The 24,509-nt window shown below is 44.8% G+C and overlaps 1 protein-coding gene across 2 annotated transcripts; it reads left to right on the forward strand.

Annotated features, from left to right (window-relative positions):
• Nucleotides 1-192: 192 nt before the first annotated feature.
• Nucleotides 193-24,103, forward strand: rtf1 (RTF1 homolog, Paf1/RNA polymerase II complex component). Of its 2 annotated transcripts, XR_014610038.1 has the most exons (18): nucleotides 193-337; nucleotides 1,652-1,795; nucleotides 2,050-2,209; nucleotides 3,098-3,296; nucleotides 4,058-4,202; nucleotides 4,315-4,426; nucleotides 4,741-4,882; nucleotides 5,316-5,493; nucleotides 5,747-5,829; nucleotides 6,573-6,660; nucleotides 7,477-7,584; nucleotides 9,796-9,873; nucleotides 12,094-12,215; nucleotides 13,108-13,165; nucleotides 13,422-13,496; nucleotides 17,938-18,160; nucleotides 23,351-23,774; nucleotides 23,838-24,103. XR_014610038.1 is itself a non-coding variant. In XM_084144192.1 (17 exons), exons 1-17 carry the CDS (start codon nucleotides 254-256, stop codon nucleotides 23,455-23,457), a joined length of 2,106 nt encoding a protein of 701 aa, XP_084000318.1. In that variant the 5' UTR covers nucleotides 193-253; the 3' UTR covers nucleotides 23,458-24,103. The 2 variants fall into 2 exon arrangements, 1 of the variants encoding a protein (XP_084000318.1); XM_084144192.1 differs by having other exon boundaries at nucleotides 23,351-24,103.
• Nucleotides 24,104-24,509: the final 406 nt, after the last annotated feature.

A 24,509-nucleotide genomic window follows, 5' to 3' on the forward strand; every position in this document is an offset into this window, starting at 1 on the left:
ATGTGTACCACATACTTATACATGTGTAATCATTTTTGAAAGAAACGTGTAGCTCCCATGTCCAATGTTGTGGTCCGTGCAGATGAACTTCCTCCCTGGAATCACGGCTGGTATTTTCCGTTCCGCTAGTTTTGTTGTTGTTGCGCGGTTTGTCATTGAGACGCATGCCCAGTGGTACTCTAGCGCAGGATTGCGCCGCTAACTACCGCCGTTTCGCACACACGGGTAGCCGAGCTAGTCAAACTAGCTCATCATGGTGAATGTAAAGAAGCGGAAAGGTCGAGTCGTTATCGACTCTGACTCTGAAGACAGCGCTAGTGATGATAATTTAGATCAGGTGAGGATGCACCTTGTCTGGTTTGAATTTGTTTACCGCTAGCGGGGTTGACAACTGGATAAGAACAGTTTGGGTTAGCTGGCTAGCTTGCTAGCTAATGTTTAGCGTGCTGGCTGTGCCTTGAGTTTGGAGGAAAACACCGCGCCGTAGGCCTGAAGTTTTATTGGCTTCATTTAAATCCCAGTATAATATCCTGTGGGCAACATTTAATCTAATGTGTTGTTGTGATCATTTGGTAATCAAAGACTACAGTGACCTTCGGATTTATAACGTTATCTCCTGCATGACTAAAGTTCTATATTGGTGTTGACAAAACAGTTAGCTAGCTAGCTAACCATACGCTAAAGTTAGCTTCGGAGGGAACGTGTTGAAAGGTAACCTGTCATGTTACTTATTTTACAGCCAATATTGTGCTATAAAAACACGCCAATCGTAGATTTTAACATCACGTAACTTGCCGCTTTGAAGTTGCTAACTAGCTAGTTGGCTAGTTATCTTTGCTACCTTGGTGTTAAACCTAATACTAGTTAGCTAGCAGCTAGTTAATGTCATAATGCTGGTGTTGGTAGGTAACAATTCGGCCTGTTGGGGAAACGTAGAAACAAAACATAAACAAACATAGCTACAATTAAACATTTAGACAAACTTCCACAGAGAGATCTTATTACCCAATGATGTCTCATTTAGTTATTTACACAGCACCATATTGAAATACAATAAGTTAAGTTGCACACTATAAAATCAAAGACAACATAATAAAAGTGAGTGAGTGATAAACTATGAATAATTTACCGCTACAGTACTGTAATGCTTCCTAACATTGCAGCAGCCACTAAATATGCTGTAAAGGAGATTGTCAGTCAACTGGTCCTCTGTAGCTCAGCTGGTAGAGCACGGCGCTTGTAACGCCAAGGTAGTGGGTTCGATCCCCGGGACCACCCATACACAAAAAATTATGTATGCACGCACGACTGTAAGTCGCTTTGGATAAAAGCGTCTGCTAAATGGCTTATTATATTATATTATTAACTGAAAGGTTTCCTTTACACGTCAGCTGGCCCCTGAGCAAACCATGCAGCATTCATCTTGTGAAAATCTATCCATATTAACTATTGATCTATGTTGTTACAGGATGTCAGTTCCTCCACTATTGTGCCTATTTTGTATTTAGACTATCTTTATAACAACATCTATATCGTAACATTAATATGTGCTCCTCCACTTTGGCCTTTGTTTCCCCAATCACTGTAAATTCACTCACCCCATGATTTAAACTCACCTCTGCTTTGTCTCTCTCACCCTGTGGCCCCCCAGGAGCTCCTGTCTCTGGCCACCAAGAGGAAGAGGGTGGACTCAGACGACCAGCAGGACGACCAGCATGACGACCAGCAGGATAACCAGCCAGTCAGCAAGCCTGCAGCCTCATCAGACTCTGAGACATCAGACAGTGATGATGAGGTATGTCACGGTGATGTCCTCTCTCCATATAGTTTGATCTTCTTAGGGCTGGTTTCCCGGACTAAGAAGCATGCCCAATGTAGGGTCACCTTTAAAAAATAACTTCTTAATCCCAGACTAGGCTTAATCTGTGTCCAGGAAACCAGCCCTTACAGTAGTGGTATGAAAGAGACACGGTATTAGTTAACATACTTTCATACAGTCCTTGATACGTCACGTGACAGTGTTCTGTTTTTTGTGTTGTTTTCACATAGTGGACCGCCGGTGGTCCTAAAGTAAAGAAGAAGGTCAAGCCAGGGAAACCGACGGCAACAGAAAAGAAGAGAGAGGCAGCGAAGAAGAGGGTTCATAAAGATGCATCGTCCGGAAGTTCTGACGGAGACAGTTCTGCCGACAGCTCTGCCCCAGAGGAGGGTACGTTGTCCTGAGACTTAGGGTTGCAGCCCGATTCTACGCCCTTTCTTACAAAGTGTGAACTTGCATACTCCCTCTCGTGGATTGAATAGTGGAAACTCCCTCCAGCCAGTGCTTACAACAATCCAATGCATTTTACATCCATGGTGGGCAGTGTGCAAGGCCACACTTCAGGAGGTAGCCCAAGAGAGTGGTAGCTGTCAGTGGTTCGACTAACAATAGTAAGTTCTCTGAAGGTCCGGACTCATTCTGGAATCCTCTGTCCTTGGCTCCTTCTCAAAACACATTGGAGAGGATGATCCGAGGGGAGGGACCTTCTATCTTCTCCTCCAATACGGTTGAGAAGGAGGTGAGGAGATAGGATGCAAGGAATCATATAAAGACAAATTGAGACAGACCCCAAGAGAGTGGTTGATTGCTGCCTTTGGTTAATTTGACCAACAGTTGATTTGACTCTTGTATCGAAAGGTGCCTTATCAAAGACAAAATATGCTGCTATAGAGAATGCACTGTATCGTCATAGCTATAGAGACGGCACTGTATCGTCATGGCTATAGAGACGGCACTGTATCGTCATGGCTATAGAGACAGCACTGTATCGTCATAGCTATAGAGACAGCACTGTATCGTCATGGCTATAGAGACAGCACTGTACCGTCATGGCTATAGAGACAGCACTGTATCGTCATGGCTATAGAGACAGCACTGTATCGTCATGGCTATAGAGACGGCACTGTATCGTCATGGCTATAGAGACGGCACTGTATCGTCATGGCTATAGAGACGGCACTGTATCGTCATACAGATGCAATGCGGTCTAAAAGAGGATCTAATTTATGCCGTCTCTCTACAACAATGCTAACGCCATGTAACGTTCTCCTCGTCCAGGTGAGGTGTCTGACTCCGAGAGCAACAGCTCTGCCTCCAGCTCCGACTCCTCGTCCGAGGACGATGTGTTCAGGGACGGCTACGGAGAGGACCTGATGGGGGACGAGGAGGACAGGGCTCGGCTGGAGCAGATGACGGAGAAGGAGAGGGAGCAGGAGCTCTTTAACAGGATAGAGAAGAGGGAGGTGCTCAAGAGGAGGTGAGACTAGGAGGAGCAGGAGAGTTGTTACTGTGTCTGGAGCCATGAGAGTGCAGAGCCTGGGGTGCGTTCAGCAGGAGTTGTTACTGTGTCTGGGGCCATAACAGTACAGAGCCTGGGGTGCGTTCAGCAGGAGTTGTTACTGTGTCTGGGGCCATAACAGTACAGAGCCTGGGGTGCGTTCAGCAGGAGAGTTGTTACTGTATCTGGGGCCATAACAGTGCAGAGCCAGGGGTGCGTTCAGCAGGAGAGTTGTTACTGTATCTGGGGCCATAACAGTGCAGAGCCTGGGGTGCGTTCAGCAGGAGAGTTGTTACTGTGTCTGGAGCCATAACAGTACAGAGCCTGGGGTGCGTTCAGCAGGAGAGTTGATACTGTGTCTGGGGCCATAACAGTACAGAGCCAGGGGTGCGTTCAGCAGGAGAGTTGTTACTGTGTCTGGAGCCATAACAGTACCGAGCCTGGGGTGCGTTCAGCAGGAGAGTTGTTACTGTGTCTGGAGCCATAACAGTACAGAGCCTGGTTGTGAACATTATTCTAGTTATTTTGTTCTTCTTGCTACTACAGTGGCTTGTGAAAGTATTCATCCCCACTTGCCATTTTTCCTATTTTTGTTGCCTTACAACCTGGAATTAAAAATATATTTTTTTGTATCATTTGATTTACACAACATGCCTACCACAATCTTTCTTTCCTGCGATCATTACTATGTAACTCGTCGTGGAACACCGTCTGCCTGACACTGTCAATCTTTCTGTCAGATTTGAAATCAAAAAGAAGCTGAAAACAGCGAAGAAGAAGGAGAAAGAGGAAAAGAAAAAGAAACATGAGGAAGAACAGAAGAAGAAAAGAGAGAAATCGTCCGGCGCTCATCACGAAGACAGAACTCATCAGGACCAGCAAGTGGTGAGTTCACCGTCTAATCCCAAACCTGTTTAAACAACACACTACTCTATTCAGTAATATTGTGTTTCCGTAGTCCTTACCGGTACGTTGCGACTGCGTTCTCCTTTTTTAGGTTATGTCTCATAACAAGGAGAGGAGGACTAAACGGGATGAGAAGCTGGATAAGAAGTCTCAGGCCATGGAGGAACTGAAAGCAGAGCGGGAGAAGAAGAAGACCAGAACAGGTCTGTTGTCGATGTTTTGTCTTCACGTTTCCGTTCTCATCGAACCACACATCTAGTCAATAGATTGCATCTATGGACCCGGGGTCACCCGGGGTCAACGTGTGGTAGTGAAACAGGGTGGTGTTATCTGTATTTGTCCAATAAGAAATGTTTTTTTTTTTTTTTTTTTTGTTGCTAAACATTTTGGTGGGTGTTCCTGTGTTATTGACCTTTTTTAATCTCTGTTGGGAGATCAGAAGGCCATGTTTGTGAAATGTACTTTAAATATAGTTTGATTTGTTCTGCTAAATAGACTAAAATGTAAATTTGGACAGCGGAGCTCCTGGCGAAACGGCAGCCCCTGAAGACCAGCGAGGTTTACTCGGACGATGAGGAGGAAGAGGAGGAGGATGACGACAAATCGTCCGTAAAGAGCGATCGCAGTTCACACTCCTCATCTTATTCCGAAGACGACGAGTAAGTGTCTATCTATCTGTCGGCTGCAGATAATGCATTTCATTGGTAGGACTACTACATTGGTCCTCTGTAGCTCAGCTGGTAGAGCACGGCGCTTGTAACGCCAAGGTAGTGGGTTCGATCCCCGGGACCACCCATACACAAAAATGTATGCACGCATGACTGTAAGTCGCTTTGGATAAAAGCGTCTGCTAAATGGCATATTATTATTATTGCGCGTGTCAGCTTTGGGTGGTTTGACTGGCAGGACTGGAGTTCGTTGTCGGGTACTGCAGAGCGTTTTCATCATTGCTCTATAGGACCTGTTCCATTCGGTCTTGGAAGTTTTTCTTGAGATAAGAAAACACATTTTTTTTACCAACAATTTAACACATTTCTTCATGACCAACAACCAGTGACCAACGTTTGTGTTTCCTGTCTTGTGGCGGTCCAGGAAAGAGGATACGCCACCGAAGTCGCAGCCCGTTTCACTACCAGACGAGCTGAACCGTGTCCGTCTGTCCCGACACAAGCTGGAGCGCTGGTGCCACATGCCCTTCTTCCAGAAGACCGTGAGCGGCTGCTTCGTGCGGATTGGCATTGGGAACAGTAGTAGCAAACCGGTTTACAGGGTGAGGAGACGCATTTATTGGGCCAGTTTCCTGGACCCAGATTAAGACAAAAATTAGAGTTCAATGGTGAATCTCAATTGAAAGTGACTAGGCGTACTCTCTGTCTGGGAAACCTGCCTGAGTCCTTACTCCTATTTAACTTAGGAGATTGTTCCTTGTCAATGTTGCTGCAGACCATTTTCTATATGTTTGATTTAGATTTTCAGTTAGCTATGTTCAATAATGAGTACTTCTTGTCATTCCCTGTGAGAAGGTGGCTGAAATAGTTGACGTGGTAGAGACGGCTAAAGTCTACCAGTTGGGAACGACCCGGACCAACAAAGGACTTCAGTTAAGGTACGGCATCCTTCATTTAAAAACTACTCAGCTCTTACCTGCTGCTACCCTTGGCTCCTCCTCTTCCTGTTTCTCTCCTCCTCCTCCTCTTCCTGTTTCTCTCCTCCTCCTCCTCCTCCTCTTCCTGTTTCTCTCCTCCTCCTCCTCTTCCTGTTTCTCTCCTCCTCCTCTCCTCCTCTGCCTGTTTCTCTCCTCCTCCTCCTCCTCTGCCTGTTTCTCTCCTCCTCCTTCTCCTCCTCTGCCTGTTTCTCCTCTCCTCCTCCTCCTCTGCCTGTTTCTCTCCTCCTCCTCTCCTCCTCCTCTGCCTGTTTCTCCTCTCCTCCTCCTCTGCCTGTTTCTCTCCTCCTCCTCCTCCTCTGCCTGTTTCTCTCCTCCTCCTCTTCCTGTTTCTCTCCTCCTCTCCTCCTCCTCTGCCTGTTTCTCTCCTCCTCCTCTGCCTGTTTCTCTCCTCCTCCTCCTCTGCCTGTTTCTCTCCTCCTCCTCTTCCTGTTTCTCTCCTCCTCCTCTCCTCCTCCTCTGCCTGTTTCTCTCCTCCTCCTCTGCCTGTTTCTCTCCTCCTCCTCCTCCTCTGCCTGTTTCTCTCCTCCTCCTCCTCCTCTGCCTGTTTCTCTCCTCCTCCTTCTCCTCTGCCTGTTTCTTTTGCTGTCCCATTTCTCTCTTATGCCGGTCTGTTTCTCTATGCTGACTACATTCTCTGTTCTGACTGACTGTTTCTCTGTTCTGACTAAATGTTTCTCCTCTAGGCATGGTGGTGACACCCGAGTCTTCAGACTGGAATTTGTATCCAATCAGGAGTTCACAGAAAACGAGTTCATGAAGTGGAAGGAGGCGGTGAGTTGACTGGAGGGGCATGCTGATTGGATGGTTGACTTGAGGATGTGGCGGGAGGAGAATGCTGATTGGATGGTTGACTTGAGGAAGTGGCAGTGGGAGAATGGTGATTGGATGGTTGACTTGTGGTAGTGGGAGAATGCTGATTGGATGGTTGACTTGAGGAAGTGGCAGTGGGAGAATGCTGATTGGATGGTTGACTTGAGGAAGTGCCAGTGGAAGTGTGCTGATTGGATTGTTGACTTGAGGAAGTGCCAGTGGAAGTGTGCTGATTGGATGAGGCATGGTTGCTTTAACTCCTCCACCTGGTAGATGGCAAGATTTCTAACAACAGACCAGTTGAATAACGAGAGAATGGATCTAAGATGGGTGGATGGATCTAAGATGGGTGGATGGATCTAGAATGGGTGGATGGATGGGTAGTTGGATGGATCTAAGATGGGTGGATGGATGGGTAGTTGGATGGATCTAAGATGGGTGGATGGATGGGTAGTTGGATGGATCTAAGATGGGTGGATGGATGGGTAGTTGGATGGGTGGATGGATCTAAGATGGGTGGATGGATGGGTAGTTGGATGGGTGGATGGATCTAAGATGGGTGGATGGATGGGTAGTTGGATGGGTGGATGGATCTAAGATGGATGGGTAGTTGGATGGGTGGATGGATCTAAGATGGATGGGTAGTTGGATGGATCGTTGGATGGGTGGATGGATGGGTAGTTAGATGGGTAGTTGGATGGGTTATGTCAGGCCTGTCGTAGAGCAGTCTCTCTTGTGGAGTATTGAACTTGTTTGATATGTCTCCTCTGTCTACAGATGATCATAGCCAGTATGCAGGTTCCCACTCTGGACGAGATCAATAAGAAGGAACAGGCCATCAAAGAGGCTTGCAACTACAAATTCAACGACAAAGACATAGAAGACGTACGTACACCACATGACCAAAAGGATGTGGACACCTGCTCGTCCAACATCTCATTCCAAAGTCGTGGGCATTAATATGGAGTTGGTCCCCCCCCTTTGCTGCTATAACAGCCTCCACTCTTTTGGGAAGGCTTTCCACTAGATGTTGGAACATTGCTGCGGGGACTTACTTCCATTCAGCCACAAGAGCATTAGTGAGGTCGGGCACTGATGTTGGGCGATTAGGCCTGGCTCGCAGTCGGCGTTCCAATTCACCCCAAAGGTGTTGGATGGGGTTGAGGTCAGGGCTCTGTGCAGGCTGCCAGGTGGTGAAGCGTGATTCATCACTCCAGAGAACGCGTTTCCACTTGTGTTCCCAGCTCCAACAGTGCAGTAGTATCTAACAATACACAACAATACACACAAATCTAAAGTAAAATAATGGAATTAAGAAATATATAAATATTAGGACGAACAATGTTGGAGTGGCATGGACTAAGATACAGTAGAATAGTATAGAATACAGTATATACACATGAGATGAGTAAAGCTAAAATATGTAAACATTATTAAAGTGACTAGTGTTCCATTATTATAGTGACCAGTGATTCCCTGTCTATGTACATAGGGCAGCAGCCTCTAAGGTGCAGGGTTGAGTAACCGGGTGGTGGCCGGCTAGTGATGGCTGTTTAACAGTCTGATGGCCTTGAGATAGAAGCTGTTTTTCAGTCTCTCGGTCCCAGCTTTGATGCACCTGTACTGACCTCGCCTTCTGGATGATAGCGGGGTGAACAGGCTGTGGCTCGGGTGGTTGATGTCCTTGATGATCTTTTTGACCTTCCTGTGACACCGGGTACTGTAGGTGTCCTGGAGGGCGGGCAGTGTGCCCCCGGTGATGCGTTGGGCAGACCGCACCACCCTCTGGAGAGCCCTGCGGTTGCGGGCGGTGCAGTTGCCGTACCAGGCGGTGATACAGCCCGACAGGATGCTCTCAATGGTGCATCAGCTCGTTTTGTTGACATTGAGGGAGAGGTTATTTTCCTGGCACCACTCCGCCAGGGCCCTCACCTCCTCCCTGTAGGCTGTCTCGTCATTGTTGGTAATCAGGCCTACTACTGTTGTGTCGTCTGCAAACTTGATGATTGAGTTGGAGGCGTGCTTGGCCACGCAGTCATGGGAGAACAGGGAGTGCAGGAGGGGGCTGAGCACGCACCCTTGTGGGGCCCCTGTTGAGGATCATTGAAGTGGAGGGGTGTAGCCGAATCCATTCATTTGAAGGGGTGTCCACATACTTTTGGTGATGTAGTGTATCTGTGTGCGTCCCAAATGGCGCCCTTATTCTCTATGTGTTGCACTACGTTTGACCAGGACACTATAGGGAATAGGGTGCCATTTGGAACGCAGTATGTGTTTCTCATCTGGCTCAATTTCCTGCCATACCTATTTTGTGAAGTATTAATTATGCTCATAGTGTATGCTAGGCTTGGGCGATATACCATTTTATACCGGGGTGTTTCGAAATGGCGACGGTATGATTTTCAATACTGTTAAATTATTATTTTTTATATATAAAAACGCAGCCTCGCGGGGCCACTGCTTATAAATCTAAGATGTGTCAAATAGTGGTCTAAGGCACTGCATCGCAGTGCTAGCTGTGCCACTAGAGATCCTGGTTCGAATCCAGGCTCTGTCGTAGCCGGCCGTGACCGGGAGACCCATGGGGCGGCGTGCAATTGGCCCAGCGTCGTCCAGGGTAGGGGAGGGAATGGCCGGCAGGGATGTAGCTCAGTTGATAGAGCATGGCGTTTGCAACGCCAGGGTTGTGGGTTCGATTCCCACAGGGGGTATGAAAAATAATAATGTATGCACTAACTGTGTGTGTTTGGTTTGCTAACTTGCTAGCTAAGTGGCTAGCTGTCAAGATCAAGCTCCTTGGTTACAGCAGAGACATTCAGTCCCCTCCTGGATCAAGATCCGGATTGCCTAAATTGTTTAAAAAGAGTTTAAAACATTATTATTATTATTATTATTTCTTTATGTATTTTTTTTTTTTGGGGGGGGGGGGGCAATAGCGCCCCCTTGTGTGCACTTCCGGTAATACCATATACCCCGGTATGGTACAGAGACGGTATGACGGTATGAACATCTGGATACTGCCCAACCCTAGTATACCGTATAATGTTGAATTTCAACCCAGATGTGATTTGTTGTTGTTTATTTGTTGATTCACAGATCGTAAAAGAGAAAGACAGATTCCGAAAGGCGCCTTCCAACTATGCAATGAAGAAAACATCACTACTCAAAGATAAGGTAGATAAAGAAACATCACTACTCAAAGATAAGGTAGATAAAGAAACATCACTACTGAAAGATAAGGTAGATAAAGAAACATCTCTACTGAAAGATAAGGTAGATAAAGAAACATCTCTACTGAAAGATAAGGTAGATAAAGAAACATCTCTACTGAAAGATAAGGTAGATAAAGAAACATCTCTACTGAAAGATAAGGTAGATAAAGAAACATCTCTACTGAAAGATAAGGTAGATAAAGAAACATCTCTACTGAAAGATAAGGTAGATAAAGAAACATCACTACTGAAAGATAAGGTAGATAAAGAAACATCACTACTCAAAGATAAGGTAGATAAAGAAACATCTCTACTGAAAGATAAGGTAGATAAAGAAACATCACTACTCAAAGATAAGGTAGATAAAGAAACATCTCTACTGAAAGATAAGGTAGATAAAGAAACCTCTCTTGACCCAGAAAGTTGTTTTACTACCATGTGTGTACTACTGTGTGCAGTGCCTTGCTAAAGTATTCATCCCCCTTGGCGTTTTTTCCTATTTTGTTGCATTACAACCTGTAATTTAAATGGATTTTTATTTGGATTTCATTTCATGGACATACACAAAATTAATCCAAATTGGTGAAGTGAAATGGGAAAAAATTACTTGTTAAAAAAAAATTCTGCAAAATCAATAACGGAAAAGTGGTGCGTGCATATGTATTCACCCCCTTTGCTATGAAGCCCCTAAATAAGATCTGGTGCAACCAATTACCTTCAGAAGTCACATAATTAGTTAGATTGCACACAGGTGGGCTTTATTTAAGTGTCACATGATCTGTCACATGATCTCAGTGTATATATACACCTGTTCTGAAAGGCCCCAGAGTCTGCAACACCACTAAGCAAGGGGCACCATCAAGCAAGCGGCACCATGAAGACCAAGGAGCTCTCCAAACAGGTCCGGGACAAAGTTGTGGAGAAGTACAGATCAGAGTTGGGTTATAAAAGAATATCAGAAACTTTGAACATCCCACAGAGCACCATTAAATCCATTATTAAAAAATGGAAAGCATATGGCACCACAACAAACCTGCCAAGAGAGGGCCGCCCACCAAAACCAGGCAAGGAGGGCATTAATCAGAGAGGCAACAAAGAGACCAAAGATAACCCTGAAGGAGCTGCAAAGCGCCACAGCGGAAATTTGATTATCTGTCCATAGGACCACTTTAAGCCGTACACTCCACAGAACTGGGCTTTACGGAAGAGTGGCCAGAAAAGAGCCATTGCTTACAGAAAAAAATAAGTTTGGTGTTCGCCAAAAGGCATGTGGGAGACTCCCCAAACATATGGAAGAAGGTACTCTGGTCTGATGAGACTAAAATTGAGCTTTTGGGCCATCAAGGAAAGCGCAATGTCTGGCGCAAACCCAACGCCTCTCATCACCCCGAGAACACCGTCCCGTGGTGGCAGCATCATACTGTGGGGATGTTTTTCATCGGCAGGGACTGGGAAACTGGTCAGAATTGAAGGAATGATGGATGGCGCTAAATACAGGGAAATTCTTGAGGGAAACCTGTTTCAGTCTTCCAGAGATTTGAGACTGGGACAGAGGTTCACCTTCCAGCAGGACAATGACCCTAAGCATACTGCTAAAGCAACACTTGAGTGGTTTAAGGGGAAACATTTAAATGTCTTGGAATAGTCAAAGCCCAGACCTCAATCCAATTGAGAATCTGTGGTATGACTTAAAGATTGCTGTACACCTACGGAACCCATCCAACTTGAAGGAGCTGGAGCAGTTTTGCCTTGAAGAATGGGCAGAAATCCCAGTGGCTAGATGTGCCAAGCTTATAGAGACATACGCCAAGAGAGTGGGGGGTGAATAGTTATGCACGCTCAAGTTTTCCGTTTTTTGTCTTATTTCTTGTTTGTTTCACAAGAAAAAATATTTTGCATCTTCAAAGTGGTAGGCATGTTGTGTAAATCAAATGATACAAACCCCCAAAAAATCAATTTTAATTCCAGGTTGTAAGGTAACAAAATAGGAAAAATGCCAAGGGGGGTGAATACTTTTGCAAGCCTATGTACTGTGTCCTGCTGTGTGTACTGCTGTGTACTTGTTTATACTTGTGTGTACTACTGTGTTCTGTGTGTACTGTTTGCATCGTCTGTGGTCCTCCCTTTCCTCCTCTGAGGAGCCTCCATAGGCATGCTATAATGTGCGTGTGCTCACCCCTAGGCCATGGCAGAGGAGAGTGGAGAAGGAGACAAGGCCAAAGAGATCCAGGACCAACTGAACGAGCTGGAGGAGAGGGCAGAGCATCTGGACAGGCAGAGGACCAAAAACATCTCTGCCATCAGGTGAGACGACCACCAGTCTTTCACCACTTGGTATTGTTAGAACGTAGTTTTTGACCTGATGCATATTTTGCTGATCGGTAAAATTCTGTTTTCTGTAGTGTACGGGTGATCATGTTTTTCTACCTTTTTTACATTTGAGTCATTTAGCAGACGCTCTTATCCAGAGCGACTTGCAGTAGTGAGTGCATACTTTTTCATACTGGTCCACCGTGAGAAACAAACTCACAACCCTGTAGCTCATGTCAGCTAACATTTTTTAGATCGGTAAGTTAGTCTAGCGACCAGCCATCTAAACTTGTAGATATTGTCAAATTACGGACCGTGGGCCTCCGTTAATTGTGTTAGTCACTCTCACTCAGATATCATATTAAAAACATTTCTCTCCGCCCAAGGCAAAATGTGTAGAATTGCATGAAATGTATTATGAAATTGTAAAATCTTCTCTCCATCCCATGGCAAAATGTGTAGAATTGCAGGATATTTACTCTAAAACACTTTTCTTCCTCTCCGCTGTCAAGAGGACAGCCTCTAAAATGTTTTGATCGCAAGGTGGGGGCCTCCAAAAGGCTACTGTGGCCCCCCATGATGAGTTCAGGTCAAAGTTCATCCCCTGCTCTACCAACTGAGACACACAGGACTGTTGCTCTCTCTCTCTCTCTCTCTCTCTCTCTCTGTCTCTCTGTCTCTCTCTCTCTGTCTCTCTCTCTCTCTCTCTCTCTTTCTTTCTCTCTATTTCTGTCTCTGTCTGTCTCTGTCTCTGTCTCTCTCTTTCTCTCTCTCTCTCTCTTTCTTTCTTGCTCTCTATCTTTCTCTCTCTTTCTTTCTTGCTCTCTCTCTTTCTATCTCTCTGTCTATATATGAACCTCTCTGCCTGTCCATCTGTTTTCTCCAGCTACATCAACCAGAGAAATCGGAGCTGGAACATTGTGGAGTCTGAGAAGGCCCTAGTGGTAAGTATCCCAGCATCCGTACTACAGATGTAGTATCTTAATTTGATCACTGTTGTTACGCCGCAGGAAATTCATATGGGCCTTGTGATTTACTTAAATTCACGGAATACTTGCAGTTCTCGTTCTCTCATTAGGTCTCACACCTAAACTACTGCCTACTGTGACCGATCAAAACAAATGTCCTGTAAAAATTAATAAATGGTGATACTTTTTAAAAAATATGTTTTTAATATATATAATATACTGTTTCTGTCAGGCTGAGGGACAGAATGCCAAGTTGCAGATGGACCCGTTCACTAGACGGCAGTGCAAACCAACCATGGTGTCTAATGTAAGTCACAGATCCTCTCTCTCACTCTCACTCTCTCTCTCACTCTCTCTCTCTCTCTCTCTCTCTCTCTCTCTCTCTCTCTCTCTCTCTCACTCTCTCACTCTCTCACTCTCTCACTCTCTCACTCTCTCACTCTCTCACTCTCTCACTCTCTCTCACTCACTCACTCACTCATCCCCCCCCCCCAATCCCACCATGGTGTCTTACGTAAGTTGCAGATCCTCTCTCTCAATTCAAAGGCCTTTATTGGCATGGGAAACATATGTTAACATTGCCAAAGCAAGTGAAATAGATAATAAATATTAACATTAAACATTACACTCAAAAAAGTTCCAAAGGAATAGAGACATTTAAATTGTCACATTATGTCTATATACAATGTTATAATGATGTGCAAATAGTTAAAGTACAAAAGGGAAAATAACTCAACATAAATATGGATTGTATTTACAATGGTGTTTGTTCTTCACTGGTTGCCCTTTTCTTGTGGCAACAGGTCACACATCTTGCTGCTGTGATGGCACACTGTGGTTTTTCACCCAGTAGATAAGGGAGTTTATCAAAATTGGATTTGTTTTCAAATTCTTTGTGGATCGCTGTAATCTGAGGGAAATATGTGTCTCTAATATGGTCATACATTTGGCAGGAGGTTAGGAAGTGCAGCTCATTTTCCACCTCATTTTGTGGGCAGTGTGCACATAGCCTGTCTTCTCTTGAGAGCCAGGTCTGCCTACGGCGGCCTTTCTCAATAGCAAGGCTATGCTCACTGAGTCTGTACATAGTCAAAGCTTTCCTTAAGTTTGGGTCAGTCACAGTGGTCAGGTATTCTGCCACTGTGTACTCTCGGTTTAGGGCCAAATAGCATTCTAGTTTGCTCTGTTTTTTTGTTAATTCTTTCCAATGTGTCAAGTAATTCTCTTTTTGTTTTCTCATGATTTGGTTGGGTCTAATTGTGTTGTTGTTGTTGTCCTGGGGCTCTGTGGGGTCTGTTTGTGTTTGTGAACAGAGCCCCAGGACCAGCTTACTTACGGGACTCTTCTCCAAGTTCATCTCTCTGTAGGTGATGGCTTTGTTATGGAAGGTTTGGGAATCGCTTCCTTTTAAGTGGTTATAGAATTTAACGGCTCTTTTCTGGATTTTGATAATTAGCGGGTATCGGCCTAATTCTGCTCTACATGCATTATTTGGTGTTTTACGTTGTATACAGAGGATGTTTTTGCAGAATTCTGCATGCAGAGCCTCATCTTGGTGATTGTCCCATTTTGTGAATTGATGGCATAGAAGGCCCTTCTTGCCTTGTCTCTCAGATCGTTCACAGCTTTGTGGAAGTTATCTGTGGCGCTGATGTTTAGGCCGAGGTATGTATAGTTTTTGGTGTGCTCTAGGGCAACGGTGTCTAGATGGAATTTGTATTTGTGGTCCTGGCAAATAGATGCAAGCTTTCTTTGGAACACCATTATATTTGTTTTACTGAGATTTACTGTCAGGGCCCAGGTCTGACAGAATCTGTGCAGAAGATCTAGGTGCTGCTGTAAGCCCTCCTTGGTTGAAGACAGAAGCACCAGATCATCAGCAAACAGTATACATTTGACTTCAGATTCTATACAGAACAAAAATATAAACGCAACATGTAAAGTGTTGGTCCCATGTTTCATGAGCTGAAAAAGAAGATTCCAGAAGTGTTCCATACGCACTAAAATATTATTTCTCTACAATTTTGTGCACAAATTAGTTTACATCCCTGTTAGTGAGCATTTCTCCTTTACCAAGATAATCCATCCACCTGACAGGTGTGGCAGATAAAGAAGCTGATTAAACTGCATGATCATTACACAGGTGCACCTTGTGCTGGGGACAATAAAAGGCCACTCTAAAATGTGCAGTTTTGTCACACAACCCAATGCCACAGATGTCTCAAGTTTTGAGGGAGCGTGCAATTGCCATGCTGACTGCAGGAATGTCCACCAGAGCTGTTGCCAGATAATTGAATGTTCATATCTCTACCATACGTCGTTTTGGAGAATTTGGCAGTACGTCCAACCGACTTCACACCGGAGACCACGCGTAACCACGCCAGCCAGGACCTCCACATGGGGCTTCTTCACCTGCGGGATTGTCTGTGGGGGGGGTGCTGCTGACGAGTATTTCTGTCTGTAATAAAGCCCTTTTGTGGGGAAAAACTAATTCTGATTGGCTGGACCTGGCTCCCCAGTCATGTGAAATCCATAGATTAGGGCCGAATTAATTTATTTCAATTGACAGATTTTTAAAATATGATCTGTAACTCAGTAAAATTGTTTAAGTTGTGTTTATATTTTAGTTCAGTATAGTAGGGGGAGGCCGTGTGCTGCAGACTGTTCTAGTGCCCTCGCCAATTCGTTGATACACTATATATACAAAAGTATGTGGACACCTCTTCAAATTAGTTGATTCGTCTATTTCAGCCACACCCGTTGCTAACAGGTGTATAAAATCGAGCACACAGCCATGCAATCTCCATGGACAAACATTGGCAGTAGAATGGCCTTACTGAAGAGCTCAGTGAATTTCAACGTGGCACCGTCACAGGATGCCACCTTTCCAACAAGTCAGTTTGTCAAATATCTGCCCTGCTAGAGCTGCCCCGGTTAACTGTAAGTGCTGTTATTGTGAAGTGGAAACGTCTAGGAGCAATAACGGCTCAGCCGCGAAGTGGTAGGCCACACAAGCTCACAGAACGGGACCGCGTAGTGCATAAAAATTGTCTGTCCTCGGTTGCAACACTCACTACCGAGTTCCAAACTGCCTCTGGAAATAACGTCAGCACAATAACTGTTTGTCGGGAGCTTCATGCTGTTTGTTCTTTGTTATAGAGCCAAAAAGATCGGAGAAGTGGTTTATCCATACATCTCCGTTTTGGATAGATAACTCTTCGTGTTGTTGTTTGTTTAGAGTTTTCCAATTTTCCCAGAAGTGGTTAGTCTATGGATTCTTCAATTACATTGAGCTGATTTCTGACGTGCTGTTCCTTCTTTTTCCGTAGTGTATTTCTGTATTGTTTTAGTGATTCACCATAGTGAAGGCGTAGGCTCAGGTTTTCTGGGTCTCTATGTTTTTGGTAGGATAGGTCTCTCAATTTCTTTCTTAGGTTTTTGCATTCTTCATCAAACCATTTGTCACTGTTGTTACTTTTCTTAGGTTGTCTGCTTGACATTTTTAGATTTGATAGGGAAGCTGAGAGGTCAAGTATACTGTTTAGGTTTTCTACTGCGAAGTTTACACCTTCACTATTACAGTGGAACGTTTTGTCCAGGAAGTTGTCTAGAATGGATTGAATTTGTTGTTTCCTAATTGTTTTTTGGTAGGTTTCTACACTACTTTCCTTCCATCTATAGCATTTCTTAATATTATGCAGTACCTTTTTGGTTTTGATGCCTCATGATTGAGTATTGCTCTGTTCAAGTAGACTGTGATTTTGCTGTGATCTGATAGGGTTGTCAGTGGGCTGACTGTGAACGTTCTGAGAGACTCTGGGTTGAGGTCAGTGATAAAGTAGTCTACAGTACTACTGCCAAGAGATGAGCTATAGCTGTACCTACCATAGGAGTCCCCTCGAAGCCTACCATTGACTACGTACAGACCCAGCATGCAACAGAGCTGCAGGAGTTGTGACCCGTTTTTGTTGGTTGTTTTGTCATAGTTGTGTCTAGGGGGGCATATTTGGGAGGGAATGCTGTCACCTCCAGGTATGTGTTTGTCCCCCTGTGTGCTGGGGGTGTCAGGTTCTTGTCCAGTTCTGGCATTTAGGTCGCCACAGACTAGTACATGTCCCTGGGCCTGGAAATGGTTGATCTTCCCCTCTAGGATGGAGAAGCTGTCTTCATTAAAGTATGGGGATTCTAGTGGGGGGATATAGGTAGCACTCATGAGGACATGTTTCTCTGAGATACTTTCCTTATACATTTCTAGCCAGATGTAAAATGTTCCTGTTTTGACTAATTTAATAGAGTGGGTTAGGTCTGCTCTATACCAAATTAGCATACCCCCTGAGTCCCTTCCCTGTTTCACACCTGGTAGTTTGGTGGATGGGACTACCAGCTCTCTGTAACCTAGAGGGCAACCAGTGGGTCCGTCTCCTCTATACCATGTTTCTTGTAGGATGACAATGTCTGTATTTCCGATTTCTTTGATGAAGTCTGGGTTCCTGCCAATTGTGCGCCGACCCTATGGGACTCCCAATCACGGCCGGTTGTGATACAGCCTGGAATCGAACCAGGGGGGGGGGGTCTGTAGTGACGCCTCAAGCACTGAGATGCAGTGCCTTAGACCGCTGCGCCACTCGGGAGCCCATGGTTGCATGGTTTGAGTGCTTTGAGTCCAGAAGCAACTGTATGTAACACGTAATATTCAGAATAACTTGTCTGTCTGCAGTATTTACGTTTTGTGTTTTGTGTTCCCACAGGCCAGAGACCCTTCAGTCCATGCAGCTATCCTCCAACACCTCAATGAGAAGTACGGAGAAGGGTCGGGCAAAGAGATGGACTTGGAGTTTGAGATGGGCAGGGGAGCGGGACAGGCTGCCCTGAAAGTCATTGACCCTACTAAGAACACCAGCGACCTCTCAGAGGACCTATTTAAAGTTCACGACTTTGACGTCAAGATAGACCTACAGGTTCCCAATGCAGGTGAGATGGACCGAGCACAAAGTGGTGGGTTCGATCCCTGTCTCCAGGAGGGTAGTCAATGTGCGGTCGGTAACACTACTGCTAGACATGGCTCTCCAGGGTGACGTTTCCCCTAGGTACAGATCATTACATTTGACATTTTTTGTCATTTAGCAGACGCTCTTATCCAGAGTGACTTACAAATTGGTGCATTCACCTTATGATAGCCAGTGGGACAACCACTTTACAATATATTATTCTCTATTTATTTGGGGGGGGGGATAGAAGGATTACTTTATCCTATCCCAGGTATTCCTTAGAGGTAGGGTTTCAAGTGTCTCCGGAAGGTGGTGAGTGACTCCGCTGTCCTGGCGTCGTGAGGGAGCTTGTTCCACCATTGGGGTGCCAGAGCAGCGAACAGTTTTGACTGGGCTGAGCGGGAACTATGCTTCCGCAGAGGTAGCGGAGCCAGCAGGCCAGAGGTGGATGAACGCAATGCCCTCGTTTGGATGTAGGGACTGATCAGAGCCTGAAGGTACGGAGGTGCCACTCCCCTCACAGCTCCGTAGGCAAGCACCATGGTCTTGTAGCAGATGCAAGCTTCAACTGGAAGCCAGTGGAGTGTGCGGAGGAGCGGGGTGACGTGAGAGAACTTGAGAAGGTTGAACACCAGACGGGCTGAGGCGTTCTGGATGAGTTGTAGGGGATTAATGGCACAGGCAGGGAGCCCAGCCAACAGCGAGTTGCAGTAATCCAGACGGGAGATGACAAGTGCCTGGATTAGGACCTGTGCCGCTTCCTGTGTAAGGCAGGGTCGTACTCTCCGAATGTTGTAGAGCATGAACCTACAGGATCGGGTCACCGCCTTGATGTTAGCGGAGAACGACAGGGTGTTGTCCAGGGTCACGCCAAGGCTCTTTGCACTCTGGGAGGAGGACACAACGGAGTTGTCAAGCGTGATGGCGAGATCATGGAACGGGCAGTCCTTCCCCGGGAGGAAGAGCAGCTCCGTCTTGCCAAGGTTCAGCTTGAGGTGGTGATCCGTCATCCATACTGATATGTCTGCCAGACATGCAGAGATGCGATTCGCCACCTGGTTATCAGAAGGGGGAAAGGAGAAGATTAATTGTGTGTCGTCTGCGTAGCAATGATAGGGGAGGCCTCAGATCAGGTTCAGATCAGGTACAGATCAGATCAGGTTCAGATCAGATCAGGGTTTCCGTTAGGGAAAATGTGTTGCCGGACATTTGACCGGCATCATTTTAATTGACCGGACATTTGAGAAATTTACCAGACCCATATGCATTTTGTGCGTAACTTGATTAGGGTGTCCACTCACTGTGCTCAGAATGACAGAAATCACATTTTAGATTACGGTAATTCATCTTAACAGAACATGCAATTCCGATACACACTTTGAAGATGTTACAATAACTGTCCAAATGTACTCTTCCTCAGCCAACAAGACAAGTAACGAACATCAAAATCAGTAGCCTATGTCAATCTACTATCCCCCATAGTAGAAACGTTTACCTATTCTAATAATATAATATAATAATATGCCATTTAGCAGACGCTTTTATCCAAAGCGACTTACAGTCATGTGTGCATGCGTTTTTACGTATGGGTGGTCCGGGGGATCGAACCCACTACCCTGGCGTTACAAGCGCCATGCTCTACCAATTGAGCTACTGAGGACCACGTTGTATTGGTCGAGAAAGAAATGGCCTGTTCCAATCAGACTCTGGGACAGTTGTGGGAAGATAGATCCTAATTTCATACAACCAATAGGCCTCGGCTACATATATATATATATATATATATATATATATATATATATATATATATATATATATATATATATATATATATATATATATATATATATATATATATATATATAAAAAAAGCTATTAGGCAGATAAGAACGTTTAGCTTAACATTTTAATAAACAATTATTTCTTCACAGTTTAAGCACAGCAATGTGCACCAGGCAGTAGTCTACGCTTGAATGTTCGTTCCGTAACGCAGTTAGCTGGAAAATACCGTTGTCAAAAGTGCACCACACATGCAACATGAGAGAATTAGGCTACTGGTTTCAATGGCATGTGGAAGTCTTTATAAGAGAATTGCCTCTACGTATATGGTCAGATTTAGTCTACTTAGAAGCAAGGTAAAATATGCCTCATAATATGTAGTAAAACATTCATTTTTCAAACAATTAAGTAAATGTTTTCAAAATGCATACTGCCTCCAGCTCAATGCAAAGTGGTGACGCGCTGATGAAACCTGCCTTCCATTTCGTATGTACAGGCGAATGGGAAGCGCACTTCAATTACCAGTTGAGAAATAAAAATACCTATTTTTAATCGTGGCCATCAAAACGTTTTTTTTTTTTTTTTTTTTTTTTTTTTTTACATGCGATTACATTTAGAATTGTTGCTGTTTTGACTTGGCTAATTAATATTCAAGATCATTTACTGATTTAATTACTAAAATAATTCATTTATCTGATTTGAATAATTTGGTTATCGTATCCAAAGAGTGACTGAGTCTGATTTTTAATGAATAAACGGTTAGCTAGCTGCGCGGCATGGCTAGGCTGCTGGTGGCGTTAGCTCTGGCTGTGAGTTTCAGGAGTAGCTAACCTCGTCTGATATGCAGCTACGGTAATATACTAACTAACTAACTAACTAACCACAGCTAGGAAAATAGGGTAATTAAGCATGTCCAAATGTAGCACAGTAACAAGACAAAAAAAGATGTCCACAGCCAGCCAACCCACTAGTCAGCACGGGGACGCTGTGGTTCTGACACTGTGGACCCGTCACCCAGAACACACATCCCACCCCTCATGTCTCTGTAGCTCAGCTGGTAGAGCACGGCGCTTGTAACGCCAAGGTAGTGGGTTCGATCCCCGGGACCACCCATTCCACAAAAAAAAATGTATGCACGCACGACTGTAAGTCGCTTTGGATAAAAGCGTCTGCTAAATGGCATATCATATATCATATCATGTCTCATGTCAGTATGAATAACGTATGCACTAACTTAACTGTAAGTCGCTCTGGATAAGAGCGTTTGCTAAAATGACTAAAATGTAAATGATTCTAAGAGGGCACCATTAAGTGTTGAATATAGTGAGACCCTTGAATGAACTGTATCCGTAGTTGTTAATGACGTGATCTTATTCATGGGAAGAGAAGATGTGAGAGGGCTACAGCACACCAACCAGGAACAGACATGAACTAGGCTACCAATTAGCATCCGATGGGGACAGTATTGGTAATTGGTTTGTCAATTAGACCTGCAGTCTTAACATACTCAACAGGCTTGGGCGGTATACAATATATATATATATATATATTATACCGGGGTATTTGGAAAAAGCCACAGGATGGTTTTTCAATAATGTGAAAACTATTTATTTGACATTTTTTAAATAAATGTGAATATTTGTAGCTACTTTTTAAGTTTATACCTGCAGTCAACTTGTGCAATACGTTAGGAGATAAAGCAGGTTGAGTTCTTCATTTCAACTGTCACACTATTTTACATTATGAAGCTTACCGTAGTTCCCCAGAACAGTTGAGCCAGTCGCGTGTTTGTTTGTAAATAACACAGCGGGAGCGGGTGAGTCCATAGCGTTCTATATAATATGCCATTTAGCAGACGCTTTTATCCAAAGCGACTTACAGTCATGTATCTATCGGCGAGTCTCTGTGTGGCACACATGAGGTGATGAGGCACATGAGGCAATTCACTACTAAATGTTTGCCGTCAGATATCTTTATAACGGCTTTCTGCCAGAAGTCAAAGAGCTCTGGTTCCTTCATCAATCATAGCTTGAGGAAGCGCTGTCAATAACAGAACACTCGCTCTGGCTCTGGAACGTGGTACATAGGGAAAATCTGTTCTCCACCATTCGTAATTGAGGGGCATTTGTCAACAACGAAACGCCGTCTTTGCCTGGAGGGTGTGTGACCTCAATCGTGGGCTCTCGTTACAACATCGCGCAATGATTTGGGCTTCTAAAAGCACGTTTCACTCCAGTGTTTGAGAAGCTGTAGCAGCTCTCGCGCTGTCTGACAGAAGTCTTTATCTGTGTGCATGTAATAAATAAGATACATAATGAATATACACATGCACCAATTATTTCCACTAAATTAAGCTAATTAACCTATAGACTTATTTCCCTAATTAAAATGCAAATCAATTAATAACATTTTTGACATGCGTTTTTCTGGATTTTTGTTGTTGTTATTCTGTCTCTCGCTGTTCAAATAAACCTACCATTAAAATTATAGACTGATAATTTCTGTGTCAGTGGGCAAACGTACAAAATCAGCAGGGGCTCCAATACTTTTTTCCCTCACTGTATTTACATAAATTAATCGGCTAAAAAGCATTATTTCGCTATGGGATTATTATTTGTTTTCTAACAATTGGCCGGTGGCAATTTTATTTATCGCCTTTTTATTTTTTATCGACCAAAAGCCGGCTATTACCAGCTAAGGGATCAGCTTCCCCTCCCCGAGTCCTAACCTTATCCCCTCCCCGAGTCCTAACCTTATCCCCTCCCCGAGTCCTACCTTATCCCCTCCCCGAGTCCTACCTTATCCCCTCCCCGAGTCCTAACCTTATCCCCTCCCCGAGTCCTACCTTATCCCCTCCCCGAGTCCTACCGTATCCCCTCCCCGAGTCCTACCTTATCCCCTCCCCGAGTCCTACCTTATCCCCTCCCCGAGTCCTACCTTATCCCCTCCCCGAGTCCTACCTTATCCCCTCCCCGAGTCCTACCTTATCCCCTCCCCGAGTCCTACCTTATCCCCTCCCCGAGTCCTACCTTATCCCCTCCCCGAGTCCTACCTTATCCCCTCCCCGAGTCCTACCTTATCCCCTCCCCGAGTCCTACCTTATCCCCTCCCCGAGTCCTACCTTATCCCCTCCCCGAGTCCTACCTTATCCCCTCCCCGAGTCCTACCGTATCCCCTCCCCGAGTCCTACCGTATCCCCTCCCCGAGTCCTACCTTATCCCCTCCCCGAGTCCTACCTTATCCCCTCCCCGAGTCCTACCTTATCCCCTCCCCGAGTCCTACCCTTAACCATTAGTCAGGAAAATGCTAAACTCACTCAAGCTCAGCGTCTGGGGGCACCTGTACTGTAACAGCAAATGTGTCACACTAATGTTGTTCCTCCGGTGTGTTTCAGAAGCCAAGTCTCTGTCAGTGAGCGCTAACACCCTGGCAGTGAAGGACGGTGCTCCGCGCAGGTCTCTCAACCTGGAGGACTACAAGAAGAGGAGGGGCTTGATCTAAAGAACTACAGGAAGAGGAGGGGCTTGGTCTAAAGAACTACAGGAAGTAGATGAGGGGCTTCATCTTATGATCTAATGGCCTAAAACCTCATTCAGTCAGAACCACCTGCATGTGTTGGTTGGCCATTCACCCCAGGGTCCCTGTGTGTGTTTGAGGGATGTGTGTGTGTGTTTGAGAGATGTGTGTGTGTGTGTGTGTTTAAGGGAAGAGAGTGAGTGTGTGTTGTTTGAGTGAGTGAAGGAGTGTATGTGTGTGTGTGTATGACCTTGTGCTTGAGTGTGTGTGTTGTATGACTGAGTGTTTGAGGGAGTGAAGGGGTGTGTGTGTGTGTGTGTGTGTGTGTGTGTGTGTTGTATGACTGAGTGTTTGAGGGAGTGAAGGGGTGTGTGTGTGTGTGTGTGTGTGTGTGTGTGTGTGTGTGTGACCGTAAACTTGAGTGTGTATGCTAGATACTGTCCATCTTAAAATGATAGGAAATATTAATTAAGAGAAGACAACTTTTTTTCTCAAAGGTTCTCTCTTAGAAGACAGTTGTCCACCTTTACTTTTTTTTTTCCGGTATTATGTGGTAAATCGTACTTGGAATTGTGTTATTTTTCTTTTGTAATTTCTACGTTTTTATAAATAAATCTAACGTTGGTTCTCCCTCGTACGGATCTGAAGTTCACTCCTTTGGTGTCCAGTTCTTTTGCAAGGGGCACGGTGGTTGTGGATTCTAACCTTGAAGAACACGGTCTTGTAAGACTTAGATTGAGATCATTTGAGATTTTATTGGACTGTCAACATTTATTAGGGGCTCAATCTTGATTTCCCTGTCGTCAACACCGACTGGATTTTCTTTCGTACATGATTTAGGTTTTCCCCCCAACCTAAGATTTTGAGGACAGTATCACCTGATCACCCTCTCTCTCTCAGACAGCAGCGCTGACCCATTATCTGCCTGGACAGCACTTTGTAAAGTCTACAAAAAGAAATGGTTTAAAATTAATCCATTTTACATGGATCACAGAGAGAATTGTTGATTTTTTTTTTTTATATATATCTAGTTTTTT

This window comes from Coregonus lavaretus (assembly GCF_964263955.1).
Source record: "Coregonus lavaretus genome assembly, chromosome: 27".
Classification (NCBI taxonomy): Eukaryota; Metazoa; Chordata; class Actinopteri; order Salmoniformes; family Salmonidae; genus Coregonus; species Coregonus lavaretus.

What these genes read in the sequence shown, in the direction of transcription:
- rtf1 (XM_084144192.1), top strand. Translation starts at nt 254, where the DNA reads ATGGTGAATGTAAAGAAGCGGAAAGGTCGAGTCGTTATCGACTCTGAC. An exon ending in AGGGAGGTGCTCAAGAGGAG is followed by an intron (nt 3,297 to 4,057) that starts GTGAGACTAGGA and finishes TCTTTCTGTCAG; the next exon opens with ATTTGAAATCAAAAAGAAGC. An exon ending in GAAGAAGAAGACCAGAACAG is followed by an intron (nt 4,427 to 4,740) that starts GTCTGTTGTCGA and finishes AAATTTGGACAG; the next exon opens with CGGAGCTCCTGGCGAAACGG.